The sequence below is a fragment of the Schistocerca serialis genome, chromosome 4 (assembly GCF_023864345.2).
Source record: "Schistocerca serialis cubense isolate TAMUIC-IGC-003099 chromosome 4, iqSchSeri2.2, whole genome shotgun sequence".
Classification (NCBI taxonomy): domain Eukaryota; kingdom Metazoa; phylum Arthropoda; class Insecta; order Orthoptera; family Acrididae; genus Schistocerca; species Schistocerca serialis.
The window spans coordinates 351,201,323-351,220,299 of record NC_064641.1 but is presented as its reverse complement, the minus strand read 5'-3'; the positions used below and the strand labels follow the sequence as shown (position 1 = coordinate 351,220,299).

General features: G+C 43.8%; 1 protein-coding gene across 1 annotated transcript in view; it reads left to right on the top strand.

Annotated features, from left to right (window-relative positions):
- The window catches only part of LOC126474874 (chymotrypsinogen 2-like), a 439,039-nt gene that overhangs the window by 380,413 nt on the left and 39,649 nt on the right, over positions 1 to 18,977 (top strand). The window contains exon 5 of the mRNA XM_050102354.1: positions 2,272 to 2,369. Coding sequence (XP_049958311.1) covers positions 2,272 to 2,369 — 98 coding nt within the window. The remainder of the gene's footprint in view (positions 1 to 2,271; positions 2,370 to 18,977) is intronic.

The window sequence follows — 18,977 nt, the reverse complement described above, 5'->3', positions numbered from 1 at the left end:
CTTTCACCACATCTATTTCATGGTGGAATTTGTTTCGGCAAAAGCCATATAGGTACAAAGAAATATCCATTAGAAAATCTTGTTCTTCTACAAAAAGTAGACTAGTCCCTTGTAATTTCGACAGAAGCCGGACAAGTCTAGGATTCGTATGTTTACTATTCTCATCTTGCTGGACTGCTTACTACGCGAGGCACCTCATTCAGAGAACTGCAGACAAAGAAGGACGTCGTAACAATTCGGCTGCATTTTCCTACAAGCTGCAAATTGAAGGTAGGGATATTCCGATTTGTAAAGAAGCATTCCTTAGCTTTCATGGAATAACCAAGCACTGACTGTATAGAATGAAGAATAATATCGTATTGTATAGGCAGTCCCCAAAAGATGAAAAAAATGGTATCTGAGACGGTTCAGCTGACTGAATATTATACAAAGTCCTGTAAAATAACACAGTCTCACTGCTCTCTGCTTGATAAACCAAATAAAATACACCCGCCGAAAAGATTTGACCATAAGCGATATGCATGTTTAATTTTTACACAAGTACCACATTTATATTCCTTATAAGAGCTACTGGACAGTGTATAATACCTTTAACACACATTTTTGATATCACAGGTCGTATACATCTACTACACGTGATTCACTGAGCGGCAAAATAAAAGCTGAGGAATGAGATCCTGAGAAGATTCAATTAGTAGCGCAAAAGACATTGCTCTTGAAATGGATAGAAGCTTTTGTAAGAGGAAACGAAACTATATTCTGAAAGCAAAACACGGGACCAGTAAGAGTATTTAATTTCATTTAGTGCAAAACTTTCCCCTGCCGATCTTGCAATTATGATACAATGTCCTTGTGCTTCACAGTGTAGCTGATGACTTAGTTCCAGTTTACCGCTATCTTGAACATGGAGGAAGGAAAGGTCATAATGAAGTCATATCCATGTTTCTGAACTACATAAACAACATCCCATTGAAGAGATGAGCTTGTTCTGCTTGGTTATAATAAAGTTATCGGTTCACTTCTCGTTAAGTCAAGTAAACATCTTGAAGTTCTACAACAGTATCACATATTTGTTTCCAGTATGTGGACACAGCTATTTACCAAATGATCAAAACTTCTCAGTTATAAGGCATAAGTACCGGAAGACAAAGAGTGCAGAAGTTGGGTGAGGAAAACTGTTGAAGCCTGTACATTACCTCATCTATTCCAATTCAAAATAATGAGATATGTTTTCATTGACATTAAAAATGCTACTGATTCATTCTCTTTGAAAATGCCTCAATCTCCACTCAGACAGCAGCAGATACAAATGAATCGCAATAATGTGAAATACAGGGTTTGTGTAGCATTACTTTGTCCCAGCGAATATGAGTAGCCGGCCGGTGTGGCCGTGCGGTTCTAGGCGCTTCAGTCTGGAACCGCGCGACCGCTACGGTCGCAGGTTCGAATCCTGCCTCGGGCACGGATGTGTGTGACGTCCTTAGGTTAGTTAGGTTTAAGTAGTTCTAAGTTCTAGGGGACTGATGACCTCAGATGTTAAGTCCCATAATGCTCAGAGCCATTTGAATATGCGTATCATTGTTAAGTGAAGTCCTGCTACGGAAAGTACTACTTTGTATTTACCTAAGTTGTACAACAAGACTCAGGTATTTCGTCATCTAAGGAAAGAGATCTTTGTAATTAAATGCAGTTAATGGAAGAAGAAAACAGGGACTTCTACAAGGATGTCCTTTATGGTACCCGTGATGAAAATAGTAAGGCAAAGAAGAAGCTGGAAGTTGATGTTGTTTATGATGATGATGATAACAGTGATGGGTGCGAGGATGAATAATAGCTAATTATGAGAACAACACGAATAACTAAACCTCTATTTTCAATTTGTTGTAAAGAAAGTAATATTGTCTTGTCTTCATTGTAATATACTGCAGACAATATTTTGAGAACAGAATGAGTTAGTCCACTGAAAAATATTAGAGCTTTTATTTTTCTGAATTTTCTACAAATACCGGACCAATCCAAAGCAAAAACGTCCCTTAAGAATTAACTGTATACAGTACCCTTCAAAACGAACAGTAGTGAAAAATTTGTATCTATTTAACATGCTACGAACGCCGTTTGGACGTTTTTCCTGCTTAATTTCAAATGGAGGAAGACTTTTTTTATTTCTAAAAATGTCAATTTTAGACTTGTCCTGTTTTTGTAATAAACAGCTCAGCTGTGTTTGCGTAAAAACTGATATTTTCTAACTGAAGTACGTATTCTTTCCCACAGGCAGCCATCCTGGAGAAACCGGATGACCTCTACGTTTGCGGTGCATCGTTACTCGACGAGAGCTGGGTCCTCACAGCGGCTCACTGCATCGAGGAATTGTGAGTATCGTCGCATACGCACTAGCGGGAGCTCGCACACACACACACACACACACACACACACACACACAAACGCTCGCGCGCGGCGTAGTCACACACACACACACACACACACACAAACGCTCGCGCGCGGCGTAGTCACATTAACGTGGCCACAGCCTATGTTGAAGTCAGCGTGCGATAACTACTCACAGACGGCAGGTGGCAGCACTAGCAGTGGAGGCTATACAAAGTGTGTTGGTGGGTCAAAGAAACAGAGCACCCTGCTCTGCCACCACGACGAGTCTGATGGCTGTCTAGAGGACAATTCCTAAACACCTTCAAACACTCAGACTCTTGGTCAGTCCGGTGAAAAGGGCGAGCGACCAGGACGATGACGGCATGGAAACAGTGCAGTCGTTGTCGCAATGCGGAAGCGAATCGATTTACCTGACGTCCAAAAGGACATGATAAATGACTTTCGGGCCAAGGGTGAAAGCATTTCCTAAGCGACAAAGTTTGTAAACCGTTTGCGTGCTGCCGTGGTTAAAGTATGCAACGCATGGGAAAACGGCGGTACGCAAAACCGGAGCCGAGACGTTCACCACGGGTCATTATGAAAGTGGTGAACGATGGCTGCAGGGATGTATACGAATAGACGTGCATCTGTTGAGCATCTGACCGCGCAGATGAACCAAGGGGCAACCAAATGTGTCTCTTCAACGACCGTTTGGCGAACGTTGCTGCATATGGGCATCCTCAGCAGCCACATGGTTCATGCACCCACGCTGAATGCCGTTCATCGGCGACGAAGGCTGAAATTCCACAGCGTGGTGACACATCAACTTTTCGGATAAATTACATTTTATGCTCGATCGGTGAAATGGCCGTTGGTCTGTAGGAAGTGAAGCTTCTGAAAGTAAACGTACTGCATGAATTATTCTCTGGAGAGTCTTTTCGTGGCATTCCCTGAGTGATCTCATTCTGGGATACACAATGCATCAACAAAGTTACGCATCTATCCTTTTGGAACATGTCCGCCCCTACATGTAGTTCCTTTCTCTCGATACGATGGCATCTACCAGTAGAACAACTGCAACGTGACACAGATCGCAGTGCACGTGCGTGGTTCGAAAGACACCAGGATGAGTTTATCGTACTCACCTAGTCAACAAACTTCCCGATTTAAACCAATCTAAAACCTAAGGAATCACCTTCATCGGGCTGTTTATGCCATGGACCCTAAACCGAAAAAACTAGCGCAGCTGGCCACAGCTCTGTAATCAACATGGCGCCACATGCCAGTCGGTACCTTCCAGAACATCATTGACTCTTGTAGGAACTATCCAACTATCCATTGTTGGAGTGCTGACACTAAAGTTTACAGATAGTCTGCGTAAACCAGTTGTGTTGGGCCAGCCTTCCGGGGTGGCCGTGCGGATCTAGGCGCTACAGTCTGGCACCGCGCGACTGCCACGGTCCCAGGTTCGAATCCTGCCTCGGGCATGGATGTGTGTGATGTCCTTAGGTTAGTTAGGTTTAAGTAGTTCTAAGTTCTAGGGGACTGATGACCTCAGAAGTTGAGTCCCATAGTGCTCCGAGCCATTTGAACCATTTTATGTTGGCCACTGATGCTGTGTATATATGGATCGTGTTAACCCCTTCAGCATCAACTACGGCCTGAAGATGGCGCACTGAAACGGAGAGAATGGTAGCTACACAATAAATAAGATCAAAAGGGGCTGTAGGCGTTTCATTTTCTTACAGTAATGAACGGCCGTGGTCCCCAAGACCTCTAACCAAAATGATGGACGTACAAAAAGCATTGACTCTGTTCCTGCATGTCCACACTGCAAAATGGACCACATTAAAGAACATCATCAAAGAAACTGCTGAGAATGTTGTTGGTTGTAGTGCACGGAAAAGAAGTGACTGGTTTGATGACAACCACCGAGAAATCCAAGCCATCATCAATGCAAAGCGGGATGCTTACCTATCCCTTGCTCAAGATCCATCCTGCGCAGAAAAGAAAGCACACTTTGAAGAACTCAAGCAGAAATGTCAAAGTGAAATACGAGTAATCAAGAACAAATGGTGGCAACAGAAAGCCACAGAACTCCAAAATCTTTCTGATGCAAGGAACCTGCGTGGCTTTTACGCTGGTATTAAAGAGCTCTATGGACCTATCCGCTCCTCATCAGGAGCACTGAAAGCTGCTGACAACTCCACCATTCTTACTGAAAGTCAGGACATCTTAAAACGTTGGAAAGAGCACTTCAGCTCACTGTTAAACAGCCCTTCTACTGCCGCTGGAGATTTTCTCAAAAATGTCCCACAGCACCCTCCAAAACCCTGGCTGGCTGATCCTCCAACTTTTCAAGAATTTTGCAAGGCACTCAAGAGTGTGAAACCTGGGAAGGCTCCTGGACCTGACAGCATCCCGATGGAGCTTATTGAGGGTGGCGGCTTGCCTCTAAAAACTAGACTCTTCTCACTTATTATATTAATGTGGGAAACCCGCAAGGTACCAGCTGACTTGAAGAACTCCACAATTGTCACCATCTTCAAAAAGGGCGACAGAAGCGTCTGTGGTAACTACCGGGGAATATCTCTACTCTCTGTCACTGGAAAAATTTTTGCAAGAATCCTTTTAAATCGCCTCCAGACACTTTCAGAGACTATACTACCTGAGTCTCAATACGGGTTTCGACCTTCAAGAGGGACAATTGACATGATCTTCTGTGCACGACAACTACAGGAGAAGTGCAGAGAACAGCAAAAGCCTTTACTACTTGTTTTCTACGATCTAGAAAAGGCCTTTGATACAGTTCCCAGAGAAGCCATGTGGATGGTCTTAAAACGCTTCGGCTACCCTGAACATTTTGTTGACCTGATTGAAGCTCTCCACGTTGATATGACTGGACAGGTCCTCTGCCAGAATGAAATGACTGGTGAATTCCCAATAACAAGTGGGCTTAAACAAGGATGCGTTCTTGCACCTACATTATTTGCATTGTATCTGGCAGCTATGCTTTACGAGACAACCGTCAACAATGCAGGAATAGAACTAAAGTACAGGTTTGATGGAGGATTATTCAACCAGTCCAGACTCCATTCAAAAAGGTTCACCAGTACCACTCGTGTGACAGAGCTGCAGTATGCTGATGACAATGCCTCTCCAGCTCATTCACCTGCAGAGTTGCAGCTGTCAGTTGATTCCTTCAGCAGGGCGTACGAACGATTTGGTCTCTCCATCAATATTTCAAAGACAAAGGTGATGGCGCAGCCAACTCCTGGCTCCTCCGTTCCTGACTTCAGCATATCCATCTATGATACACTCCTGGAACAAGTGGACCATTTCCTCTACCTGGGAAGCATACTGTCATCCAACTGCTCATCTGGAAAAGATGTGGAGAATAGAGTACGTGCTGCACATGTAGCATTTGGTCGTCTTACAAAGCGTGTCTTCCTGAATAAAGACCTAACACTGTACACCAAACTGATGGTGTACAAAGCTGTAGTCATTTCCACCCTGCTATATGGTTGCGAAACCTGGACGTTATATCGCTGCGATCTGAAGAAACTAGAACGCTTCAACCAACAGAAGCTAAGATATATCATGAACCTGAAATGGGATGACTTCATATCCAACACGGCTGTTCTAGAGAAAGCAAAAATGCATAACATGGAAGCTCTTATCATTGGGCATCAACTCAGATGGGTCGGACATGTCCAGCGGATGAAAAATGACAGACTTCCACGCCAAATGCTGTACAGCGAAGTGAGCACAGGTAAAAGGCCACGAGGTGCCCCTCTCAAACGTTATAAGGATCAGTACAAGAAAAATCTGAAAAACTTGAACATCGATCCGAGTAACTGGTCGACAATAGCAGAAGACCGAAGTCGCTGGCGCTCAGTTACCTCAAATGCTCTTCAAAACTTTGAGCTGGAACGTCGAAGAATGGAGAATGACAAACGCCAGAGACGTAAACTCCTCCAGGCTCAGCCACGTCCTCCACCTTCCATCAGCTGTAATGTCCGTGTCCGCCTGTTCCACGCTAGGATTGGATTGCTAAGCCATCAACGACACTTCCACGCCTGAACCGTGACAAAGGAAATCTCAGGAGAGAAATGAAAACTCGGATACGAGTATCAGCCGACGACGACGACGACACTGCAAAAGGTGGAAGATACCAACAGACCAACCATATGAAACGTTAATGGAGTTTGAATTTTGTCTGCTGTGGCTTAGTAGATCTTTAGTGCAGTTCGTGATAAAGAACTTAAAAAAGTAAATAGTAGAAATAAAGGCTGGATGTCCACTGCTTATAGTATAGCTCGGAGCCCCCCATGTGCTAATGGATGAAATAATATTCAAAAATAAGTCACCACGGAAAGACAGAACAACGGGCCACCCTAATTGGTGGCTGACCTCAGATACGCTGGCTACGCTGCGTCTGAGGAGCCAGCACAAAAACCTGTCGCATATTCCCAGTGCACAAATTTCATTGTAGTCTAAAAAAGTTCAGGCAGGAATTGCTAGTCTAATCATGTACCCACTCAAAGTAGTTTAGATTTTACGGAAAGAATTGGTTTATTACTTTCCGACACCACAGATGAAATTAAAGTTCACAATTTACAAATTAAATCAACGTCCTGTTTCGGGTTTATATGCAATGGTATCGAATCACGATAAACTCTGTAAACCTTTCCCCAGAAATATTAACGGTAAACTAGCGCCGCTTCAGAATACAAGTCCCACAGCGTCTTATCGCGAAAAATATACTAAGTCCACATGACTTTGTTCCATACGAAAATTATTCTAAGTTCGCTTGTGCACAAAAATATTCTATGACCAACTCACAAGATGAATGCAACTAACAACTGTAATTTTGAGATGTCAGAGAGAGGTCAAGACCCTGGGTACCGAAAATATTGATAAAAACAGCCTGGTTCGTATCACGGTAATTTAATGGGCGAGCTCAAGTCATGGTATAAAAAACACCCCCAAAATATCAACCCGGAACTACACCCTTCATTTGTTCAAACAAATTTCGGGCTTGCAGCCGGGCGTCGCTAAATTCTTTGCACGAACACCTGCCAGTCATCTTCATGTGAGCCATCGAAGACTGATGAAGGCTTTTTCCTTTTTCTTTATTGTTATTTAAATTCTCTACAACAGGACCGGATGGCAGCAGACAAAAACCGCTCTTCAGCCAAAGGTAATAAGACTGTATTTATAATGGTTAAAACATATAAAAGGTGACAATAACAAATGATGTAAAAGATGTATAGGTGGACGATAGTGACGATTTTTACATAAAAACATACGACAATAAACAATGATTTGTAAAATACACGTAATGAAAATGGTGATGGTTTCTAAAACTCGTCTGAGGAATTTACATTACGGTTAAAATACAGTAACTCTTGAACCAGAACGATGCCATAGTGTAATGGTGATGCAAGGTGACATGAAAAAATTGTCATAATGAGGTGTGATAATGAGTATGATTATGGGGCCCTGTAAGACGAAAACTTGATCCATTCCATCCTACACAGCTTGCTGCGAGTATTCCAAGCATGTGTCAAAATTCAACTTAACAGACGCACCACACTTTACGTTGGCAGCGCCCTCGCTGATGGAACCGTGGAACTCAGTTCCACGCACTGTCCAACTGGCAGCCGCTATCACGGTTCATCACACTTTCCACCAGGCGTGTTTCCACGAATTCTATACTAATGGAATCCCAGAAAGGTGTAGCTGTGGTGAAAATCACCGTTCTATCACACCCCAATGAAAGACCAATGCAAATACAGCGTTCAGTAATAGTGGACTTGCTTGGTTGCAAAAGGGGAGTGCAACGTTGATGTTCAGGGCAGCATTTTTCACAGTGTATGTCGTCTGTCCTGTGTAAGCCATACCACACTGACAAAGCGTATTGTAAATTCCTGCCTTCCGCAAAAACAAGTCGTCCTTCAGCGATCTTTAAAGGACTACAATCTTAGATGGGGGACGGATATCCACTTTCACTTGAAATTTACACGGGCTTCTTGCTATTTTAAACGAATTATTGCCAACAAAAGCAAGAAAAGCTAAAAGATTTTGCTGCGTATTCTTCTCTTTACCCACTTCCTGATTCTTGATTTTAACTGACAGTGGCCTGTTAATCTGCTGGGTAGAATATCCATTCTGTCTTAACGCTTTCTGTACATGGGCGAGCTGCTCTTTAGGTAAACTAGCTAGATCTCAGAGCTTTTAAGCACGCATGTAGTTTGCGACGGGTGATGACAGTTTGACGTTTGCAAATAAAAATCAGTATGTGTGGCCTTATGATAAACCATCATTCTTTCGTCTGACCAAGACATCCAAGAAAGGCAGACAACCATCTTTATCTATTTCGAAGGTGAACCGAATGTTGACCTGAATGGAGATGAGAAATTCCATCGATGTATCTTCGCCATGAGGCCACACTATAAAGATTTCATCCATATATCTCAAAAATATATTTGGTTTAACGGCGACTGATTCAAACGCTCTGTCCTTGAAGTCCTCCATCAAGAGGTTGGCCACCAAGGGAGATAGAGGACTGCCCATGCGGCCACCAGTCCGTTCAAAATATTCTTGGTTGAATATAAAATAGGTTGAGGACATCGCATGCCAAAACGTAGCAGTGATGTCCGCCTGAAACTTTTTGCCAATTAGTGCCAAAGAACCTGTGAGAGGGACCTTTTTAAAAATCAAACGGTTAGAGGTTCTTAGACTGGGAGCCGCCAGTCTATTGATAAAGTCAACTGAGCTACGAATGTGACGTGTGCATTTTACCACCAACAGCCTCAGCAGAGAATTAAAATGTTTGGCCAAATCATACATAGGCTCTCCAATGTTGCTCACTGTTGGACATAAAGGAGTACCTTCCTTATTCATTTTTGGAAGACCATCAGTCTTGGTGGTATAAAACCATGTGCTCTTAACTTCCTGATGAACTCTTGAAGTAAGGAGGCGGAATGTAATAATACAGAAGTTTTCCGCTGCACACGTCCTGTAGCATCGTAATCAATTCTCCTGTAGGTTGTTCATTCATATGTTCATCTACATTATTACTCTGCAGTTCACAATTATGTGTGTGGCAGAGGGTTCATCGAACCACTTTCAAGCTATTTCTCTACGGTTCCACTCTCTTAACAGCGTGCGGGGAAAACGAGCACCAAAATCTTTCTGTGCGAGCTCTGATTACTCTCAGTTTATCATGATTATCATTTCTCGCTATGAAGTGGGATCCAACAGAATATTTTCGCATTTGGAAGAGAATGGTGGTAATTGAAATTTTACGAGAAGATTCTGCCGCAACGAAAAACGCCTTTGTTTTAATGACTGCCACCCTAATTCACGCATCGTCTTCGTTGCATTCTATCCCCTATTTCGCGATTGTACAAAACAAGCTGTCCATCTTTGAACTTTTTCGATATCCTCTGTCAGTCCCAAAGGACGCAGGTCCCACGAACTCACAGCAATACTCCACAAGAGGGTGAACAAGCGTGGTGTACGCAGTCTCTTTAGTTGATCTGTTGCATATTCTAACTGTTCTACCAATAAATCGCAATCTCTGGTTTGCTTTACCTCCAACATTATCTATGTGATCGTTCCAATTGAAGTTATTCGTAGTTGTAATCCCTAAGTATTTAGTAAACTAGAAGGTATTAAGTAAACTACATCACTGTCCTCTCATAGTTTCGTAGTGCAGCCCTTTTACACAGGTTAAGTTACTACTATACTTTGAAGTGGAGCTGGCAAAACAGCATGGCAGTTTCCCTTCCATCCTTCGAATACTCCAGAAGAAATACGAAGAGAAACATGGAGTGCTCTTTTGAAAGCTCATCCTTAAGGTAATAACTAAACATTTAGAGAAATGGCTGCATTACGAAATCTATGAGAGGACACTAATATAGTGGTACCGAAGGCTGACAAAGGTAAAGCAACCGTTTTGTTACCTCGTAGTGTGTATGGTGATAAGATTATTGTCTGCTAAGTGACTCTGCCAATAAGAGGATTGATTACGATCCTACAGGACATGTGCAACGGAAAACTTCTGGACTATTTAATTCCACCTCCTTAACTCAAGAAATCATCAAGAGGTTAAGAGCACATGGTTGTGTACCACCAAGACTATATGGCATTCCAAAAATTCATGAGAAAAGTACTCCATTATGTCCAATAGTGAGAAAAACTTGGATTGCCTGTATATGATTTAGCCAAACATTTTGCTTCGCTGCTGAGATTGTTGATGGGAAAATGCACACGTCACATCCGTAACTCAGTTGACTTTATCAATAGACTGGGATCCATCCGTCTAAGCAGTTTAACCGTTTGCTCAGCTCTGATGCAGTACCACTTTTTAAAAAAATCCCTCTCGCAGGTTCTCTGGCACTCTGTCAGTAATTGGCATAACGTTTCAGGCGGACATCACTGTTTCCTTTTGCCATGCGCTGTCTTCAACCTATTTTATATTCAACCAAGAATATTTTGAACAGACTGGCGGCGGCATGGGCATCCTCTATCTCCCTTGGTGGCCAACCTCTTGATGGAGGACTTCAAGGGCAGAGCGCTTGAATCAGCCGCCCTTAAAACAACTATATTTTGGAGATAGAGGGATTATGCTTTTATAGTGTGGCCTCGTGGAGAAGATACATTGATAGAATTTCTCAACTTCATTCAGAGCAACATTCGGTTCACCATCGAAATAGATAAAGATGGTTGTCTGCCTTTCCTGGATGTCTTGGTTAGACGAATCAATGTTGGTTATCTTAAGCCGACTCATACTGATTTTTATTTGCAAACATCAAGTTGTTACCACGCGTCGCAAACTATGAGCGTGCTTAAAACACTCGTACATAGAGCTCACTCTGTCTCAGATCTAGATAGTTTACCTAAAGAGCTCGGGCACCTATAGACAGTATTTAAAATGAATGGATATTCTAGCCAGCAGATTAGCAGGCCACTGTCAGTTAAAATCAAGAATCAAGAAGTGGATAAAGAGAAGAATACGCAACAAAATATTTAGCTTTTCTTCCTTTTGTAGGCAACATTTCGTTTAGAGTAGCAAGAATCCTACGTAAACTTTAAGTGAACGTGAATTTCCGTCCTCCACCTAAGATTTTAGACGTTTAGGGATTGGTGCAGGACGACTTCTTACTGCGAAAGGCCGGAATTTACAAAATACCTTGTCACTGTGGTATGGCTTACGCAGGACAGACCACACACATTGTGAAAAACGCTGCACTGAACATCAACGTTGCATTCGCCTTTTGCACACAAGTAAGTCCGCTAGACTTACATAATACGTAAACTGACTTCAACTAACTTATGCTAACAACAACAGACACAGCCATGCCCGAGGGAGGACTCGAACCTCCGCGCGGGAGGGCCCGCAGAATCCGTGACATGGCGCCTCAAACAGCGTGGCTACTCCGCGCCGCCCGAACACTGTATTTGCACTGGAAATTTAATGGGATACGATAGAACAGCGGTTCTGACCACAGCTACATCTTTTTGGGACTCCGTTATTAAAGAATACTTGGAAATACGCCTGGCGGAAAATCTGATGAACCGTGAGAGCGGCTACCTTTTGGACAGTGCGTGGAACCCCATCAACTCCACGATTTGTTCTAATCGACTACAGAGCGCGCCAACCGCCGTGGCGAGTGATAACACAGGGGACAGACAGCTCATTTCCACGGTTCCACCAGCGGGGGCGCTACCGTCGTGAGTGTTGCCCGTTCGTCAACTTAATTTTTGACTAATGTGCAGAATACTTGTAGAGCGCTGTATAGGGCGGGACGGAGCAAGTCGTCGTCAGTCTTGGATGGCTCACCTGAAGATGATTTGGCAGGGGCCCAGTCGAAATATTATGTAATGAATTAAACGACGACCGGCTGCAAGCCCAAAATTTGTTTGAACATTCAAATCTCCGGGAAATTTTTAAAATTCACTACACCAACCTCTGCGGGTTAAAAACAACTGGTTGTCGACTCACTCGATTCCTTATATCATTCACAAGGAGGAAAAACCGGGACTCGTACCACACTACACGCTCCGACCAGTTACTGCCCGGTTTACGTGCTGTTTGATCCTTAGAAGACTTGCAGATTTATCCACCTCTCTCAGAAGTAGCCTTTTGCGAGATACTCGACTCCAGATGGAGATTGACCTGCATTCAGTGACAGCGCAGATTCTTCTTTGGTTTGAACAACACGCTCATTGAATGGGCCTTACCCTAGTCCCCGGTCCCTGTCGGTAGGGATTTGTGCGACTGTTATTGCACGATGTTAATGGCTGCGAGTGGCACACCGTTTCCGTAAGCGCGTTGGGTGGTCTGGGGTGTCCGGAAAACAGGGGACCGAGATTCACGGTGGGGTACACGGGTACGCCTATACACGGTAGCTCATTTCTGCCATTCTGTCTTAATATTAAGTTCGGTGAGCTCCTGTAAGGGGCGAGAAAAAAGTTTTCGTTCGAAGGCTGTACAGACCAGAATCGATACGTCAGTCAAGCAAAATCATCGTGTGCATTGAGGCAATCATCCCACTGACACACAAGGTTGAAGATACTCGTTTGTTGCCGCATGGAAAAGTCCGACGAGAATGTCGACCATTCAAGGTCTTTCTTAAGAGAACGATGGCTTCATAATCGCACGGTTGGCTGTCAGAACTATAGGGCGAGCGCTAGAGTGTCTCTCGCTTGATTTAGCGTAACTGGTGCGTCATGATACTTGCGATATTGGTACGGGCATCATCATGAAGCAGCAGCACGCCTTGACGCACCATTCCACTTCGGTGATTTTCGACGTACATGCTGCTTCACACGCGTTCTTCGTTCTCCGAAGTATTCCTGCCGGTTTTTGTCCTTCGGCAGCCGAGGAAAGAATAATATCAGGTTGGTCCTCTTTGGATGCATTTGATAATAACGTCGCTACAGTTCAGGTTTCTGTATTTACTGCACACACGTCGGTGACACTGATCTGTTGACTGTGTGTAGGTGCTTCTATAACCTCATTGGGGTAACGCTACGTTGCATATACGCTACAGCAACGCCCTCAAACGGAAACTTTTTGATCGTCCCTTACACATATTAATTTAAAGTTTCTGTCATTGTTTAAGTAATCATCTAAAGTACGCGTTTGTAATAGAAACAGGACCTCGTCATCACCGTGCACTGCAATGTTTGATTAATGTTCAAGGAATTTGCCACATAATCAATCTACAGAGTGTTTGTAAGTTTGAAACCCTGTCCGACAAATGATGACACGTAGCACTCGTTAGCCATATCGAACCATATTTGAATGACTACTTGTGAAGAACGACATTTCGATATTGTCTGTTGGTGCAACTCAGGAGTAATATACTTATCCGATCCTAGAGAGCCACAAAGTCACAAAGTGTTAACTTCACAGTACCAATGGTGGAGGGGGGGAGGAGGTGGAGGTCTTCTATGCCCACCTTTTGAAAATATCCTAATCTAGCTAACTATTTTATACTTTAAAATCTTGAAAAACATATTTATTGTTTTTAATGGTTTTTGTCTACCAGATTCCGTAGATGTTTTAAATTTTTCAGTCAAACTTAACCCAAAAAATAACGTCTTAGAATTAGATGTCGCTTTGCCAATGAATGTCATACTCAATATTTTCAGGTTCTAGCCCTTATTAACACTTCAGTATCTCTTTAACTAATATGTTGTGTGTAAAATTCAGGAGCAATTAACGAAATTTTCATTTCCTTAATTTTTTTCACAGTGCGCGTAAAGTACCCCCCCCCCCCCCCCTCCCTTCCCCTCCACGTTACCGAAAGTGCTTTAATGCTGCTAAGAGTGTGTTAACAGATATTTTCCGGTTCTGGACCATACTTATACATTAGTATGTCTTTAAAAAGAATGTAGTTGATGTAAGTCAAGAACAAATAACGAATTTAGCTGCTTTTCAATTTTTTTACTGTGGGTAACGCCTGCTATGAAAAATGTGTTGGTGTTGTTAGAGTTAGCCAAAATACCAAATTTTTGAAACTTGACTTAAAGATACGAGTAAAAGGTATAGCAAAACATCGAACTGGTTGTGTCCCACCGTTCATGATGTACAGAACATTGATACAAGATGTGCTGTTCTCGCATGGAAGTACAAGATTTATATTGTATTGTATGTTAACCGGGGACCTAGAATCGACGGAGAGGCTCCGTCCCCTCCGCAGCCGCAGTGGTCCACAACCCCACGACGACTACCGCAGTCCACTTCACCCCTCCGCCGCTCCACACCGAACCCAGTGTTATAGTGCGATTCGGCCCCCGGTGGACCTCCCAGGGAACATCTCACACCACACGAGTGTAACACCTATGTTTGCGTGGTAGAGTAATGGTGGTGTACGCGTACGTGGGTTCAAATGGTTCAGATGGCTCTGAGCACTATGGTACTTAACATCTGAGGTCATCAGTCCCCTAGAACTTAGAACTACTTAAACCTAACTAACCTAAGGACATCACACACATCCATGCCCGAGGCAGGATTCGAACCTGCGACGCTAGCAGTCACGCGGTTCCGGACTGCAGCGCCTAGAACAGCGTGGCCACCACGGTCGGCTCGTACGTGGGGAACTTGATTGCGCACCAATCGCCGACATAGTGTAACTGAGGTGGAATAAGGGGGACCAGCCCGCATTCGCCGAGGCAGATGGAAAACCGCCTAAAAACTATCCACAGACTGGCCGGTTCACCGGACCTCGACACAAATCCGCCGGGCGGATTCGTGCCGGGGAACAGGCGCTCCTTCCCGCCCTGAAAACCGTGCGTTAGATCGCACGGCCAACTGGGCGGGCAAGTACAAGATACGGAACGTTTACCCTTTTTGTGGATCATGTCGTCCGACATGGCTTGTGGTTGCGCTTCTTGTGCCCTTTGGAGGTCAGCGGTGGCCCCTGTGGGCACTGTTAGAGCATCAGTTGTTCGGCCTAGAGAGTCTCAAGAATTTCAGTTGAATATAAGAAGAGAGAGCGGCCTAATCACTCTAGGCACTTAATTGCCCATCCATCAGCGCTGTGTGTTGGTCATCCACGATCATTAGATGGAACTCAGTTCTGTATACAGCATTAGAAAGGTCCACTAGAGGGCACCTTTCGTAAAGGTCACCGCTTTGCCATCACCTCTGCGAAATATGCACAAACGCACAAATACTCCTAACAGGATTCCAACACCGCACTCTTTCCTCCCAGCACAGTATCGGCCACAGCACTTCAATCGTATGTGAAACGCCCTTGTAGTGTCTTCTAGTACTCAAGTACAGAACTATGTCGTAGCACCTACCCCCCTTTCAAAAATTATTAGGGACTTATCGTTTGAAATAATGGTTACTCATTTACTTCTGATTGGAACCCTGTGTACCACTAAACGCTGACAATTTAGTGACTGTAGATCCGCTCCGAAAATATTGCTGTATCCTATCTTTCATCCTTCACTTAACTATGGTCTTTTTTTATAGTTTTTGCGTTATAGTTATTTCATAGGAAAAGAGATAAGTGCAGAACTATTTTTCTTCAAAAAAAAAAAAAGAAAAAAAAACAAAGAGAAAGAATGGAAGAAGTGCGATCGACTACGATATTTGGAAGAGGAAGATGGCCCAAAGATTAACAAGTTTATCAGAACTGTATATGTTTTGTTTTGAAAGCTTTTCAGCATTTTACGTCGACTGGACTGCTGGACTGTTTTGATTATACAGTCTTCCTGGCACTAATGTCACGCTCGGATGCATCAATTTTGAGGGAATAAAATGCCTGGTACAGTACGTGTGACGCTGTAGAAAGATAATCTGCTCTGATGCTGAGCGTTTGATTCGTAAAACTAGTTATGTTTGCTGTACGTAAGACAAAACCCCTAGGCCTGATTTATCAAGGGAAATTAACTGAATAAATAGGTTGTATGACTGCTGTTATGGTCTTTTGATATACCCAATAGTGGTATGCACTTAGGCAAGCCGGTGGTAGCGCAGTGCACTGTGACTTCGTACACTATAACACTTGACAGTCCAGCCAATAGCGTCATGCTACAACATCCGTCTTTAGGGTGTGGTTTGCGGTGTGCATAGAACATTTAATATTATTTTCATTTTAGTTTAGGAATAAGGAACGTACTTAGGATCTTCAGTGTTCATTGTGGATGTCGTAAGCATATACGATAAGTACTACGATAGTCAGTGAAAGCAATAGTACTCACAGTTTATGCAGGGAGGACATAATGAAACCAGGCCGGGAAATATTTCATGCACCTTAAGAAAGGTAAGCCCACTTATATCAGCTGCCGCGCAACAGATGATGTAAGTAGGGTTTCCTATCCAAAAGTGCATGGTATTCTGGGGTGACATAAGTCATGGGATTCCTCCTGTTATTGTGTCGGACCTCCTTTTGCAGCTCGAGGTGGCAAGGACTCAACAAGTCGTTCGAAATCCCCTGCAGAAATTTTGAGCCTTGCTGCCTCTATATCTGTCCATAATTCCGAAAGTGTTGCCGGTACAGGACTTTCTGCATGAACTGTTTTCTCGATTATGTCCCATAAATCTCCGATGCGATTAATTCCGAGCGATCTGGGTGGACAAATCAGAATGTTCTTCAAAACAATCGTGGACGATTATGGTCCGGTGACATGGCGCAGGGTCATCCATAAAATTTCCATTTTAATTTGCGGACACGATTGGCTGAAAATGGTCTCCAGGTAGCCGAAAACAACAATTTTCTTTAAATAACTGGTTCAGTTTGACCAGAAGACCCAGTCCACTGCATATAAACACAGCTCACACCATTATGGAGCCACCACCAGCTTGCACAGTCTCTTGTTAACAACGTTGGCCCATGACTTCGTGAGATCTGCACCACACTAGAACCCTGCCATCAGCTCTTACCAACTGAAATTGGGACTCACCCGACCAGACCACAGTTTTTCGGTAGTCTAGGGTCCAACCGATATGACCAGGACCCCAGGAGAGGCGATGCAGGCAATGTCGTGCTGTTGGTGTCTGTCGTCTTGACGGGTACGTTCGTCGTACGTCCCACATTGTTTTCTGGGGTTATTTCACGCAGTGTTGCTTGTCTGTTTGCACTGAACCCTTACACAGGTACCGCTGCTCTTGGTCGTTTAGCGAAGGCCGTCGGCCACTGCGTTCTCGGTGCTAAGAGGTGATGGTTCAAATTTGCGGTTTTCGGCACACTCTTGACACTTTGGAACTCGGAATATACTGCGCAACGATTTCCGAAATAGAATGTCTCATGCCTCTAGCACCAAACACCAATCCGCGTTCAAGTTCTGTTCATTTCCGTTGTGCGGTCATAATCTCGTCAGACACCTTTTGACGTGAATCACCTTAATACAAAGACTGCTCCGCCACGATATACCTCGTGTATGGGATATGACCGCTATCTGTATTGTACATACCGTAAACCCATGGCTTTTGCCACCTCATTGTATATTCCACTGGCTGGTTTTACTTTGCTCACGTGGTGTGTTGGTCTTCCAAATCTCAGAAGCAGAAACAACGACCCTTTGCGCCGCTCATCCCAAGTTTGCTAGTTAACAGTACAGGTACGGTTGGCGAGGACAGATATTGGCGACGCTGTGTCTGTTTGCACAGAATGCATCACGCACCATCCGCTTTCTTGCTTGCTCAGAAAAAAGCTTCATTCAATATAATAAGACTACGTATTGAAGACACGGTCTGGAAAGTTCGCAAAACGGCGGGGAGAGCGGTGTTTTGCTCACGTGCCCCTATGGCCCTATATACCGCACTTGCATGACACTGCAAGGTAGAGACTGACACGGTGGACAGTCGACATCCATTGGACCTTCAGAGTCGGGACGAAGAGCTCGTAATATAATGAAGATAGAAAATTGGGTAACTTTTACCTCATACATAGGGCAACACTGTTTTTAAAGAATCATCCGTTTTCACAAAGGTGTGTCATTTGCATGCGTGTAAGTGTGGCTCTGGTGTGCTTTCTAAAGTGACGTTTGGGGCAAATTGCCCCTTACTTTTACGATCATAACTGGAACTGTTGTAGCTAAACAGCGTTGCTGTTCATCCAAATTTGTTGGTAGGGCATGCATGAGTTAGTTTGGTGCATAAGTTTGCAGCATTTTCCCATCAGGTTAATAAACGCAACAGATACACGTAACAGAGACTTTAATGATCAACACTACATTCTTATCCACTATTTACAACAGTGAGCCAATACTGGATAGCTTTTCGATGCAGCAACTGCAGAAATCATGTTGTTTTGTGGCGAAGAACTCGTCAAGCCATGTTCGGAGAACATTTTCATCCGGAAAGGAAGTTCCTGGAAGATTGTTCGATATAGAACGGAACAGGTGAAAATCTAATTGTGCAAGATCGGGTGAATAAGGTGCCTGCGGAATGACTTGCCGACTCAACTCCGGTATAGTGCTTTTGTCAGTTTAGCAGAATACGGACGGGCGCTATCGTGGCGTAGCGTCATCCCGGTCGTTGTTATTGGACAGCGTCTCCAAGACGTCTCAGTTGTTGACAGTAAATTTCAGCAGTGATGGCTACACCTCGGGAAAGGAATTCGTAGTAAGCCACACGT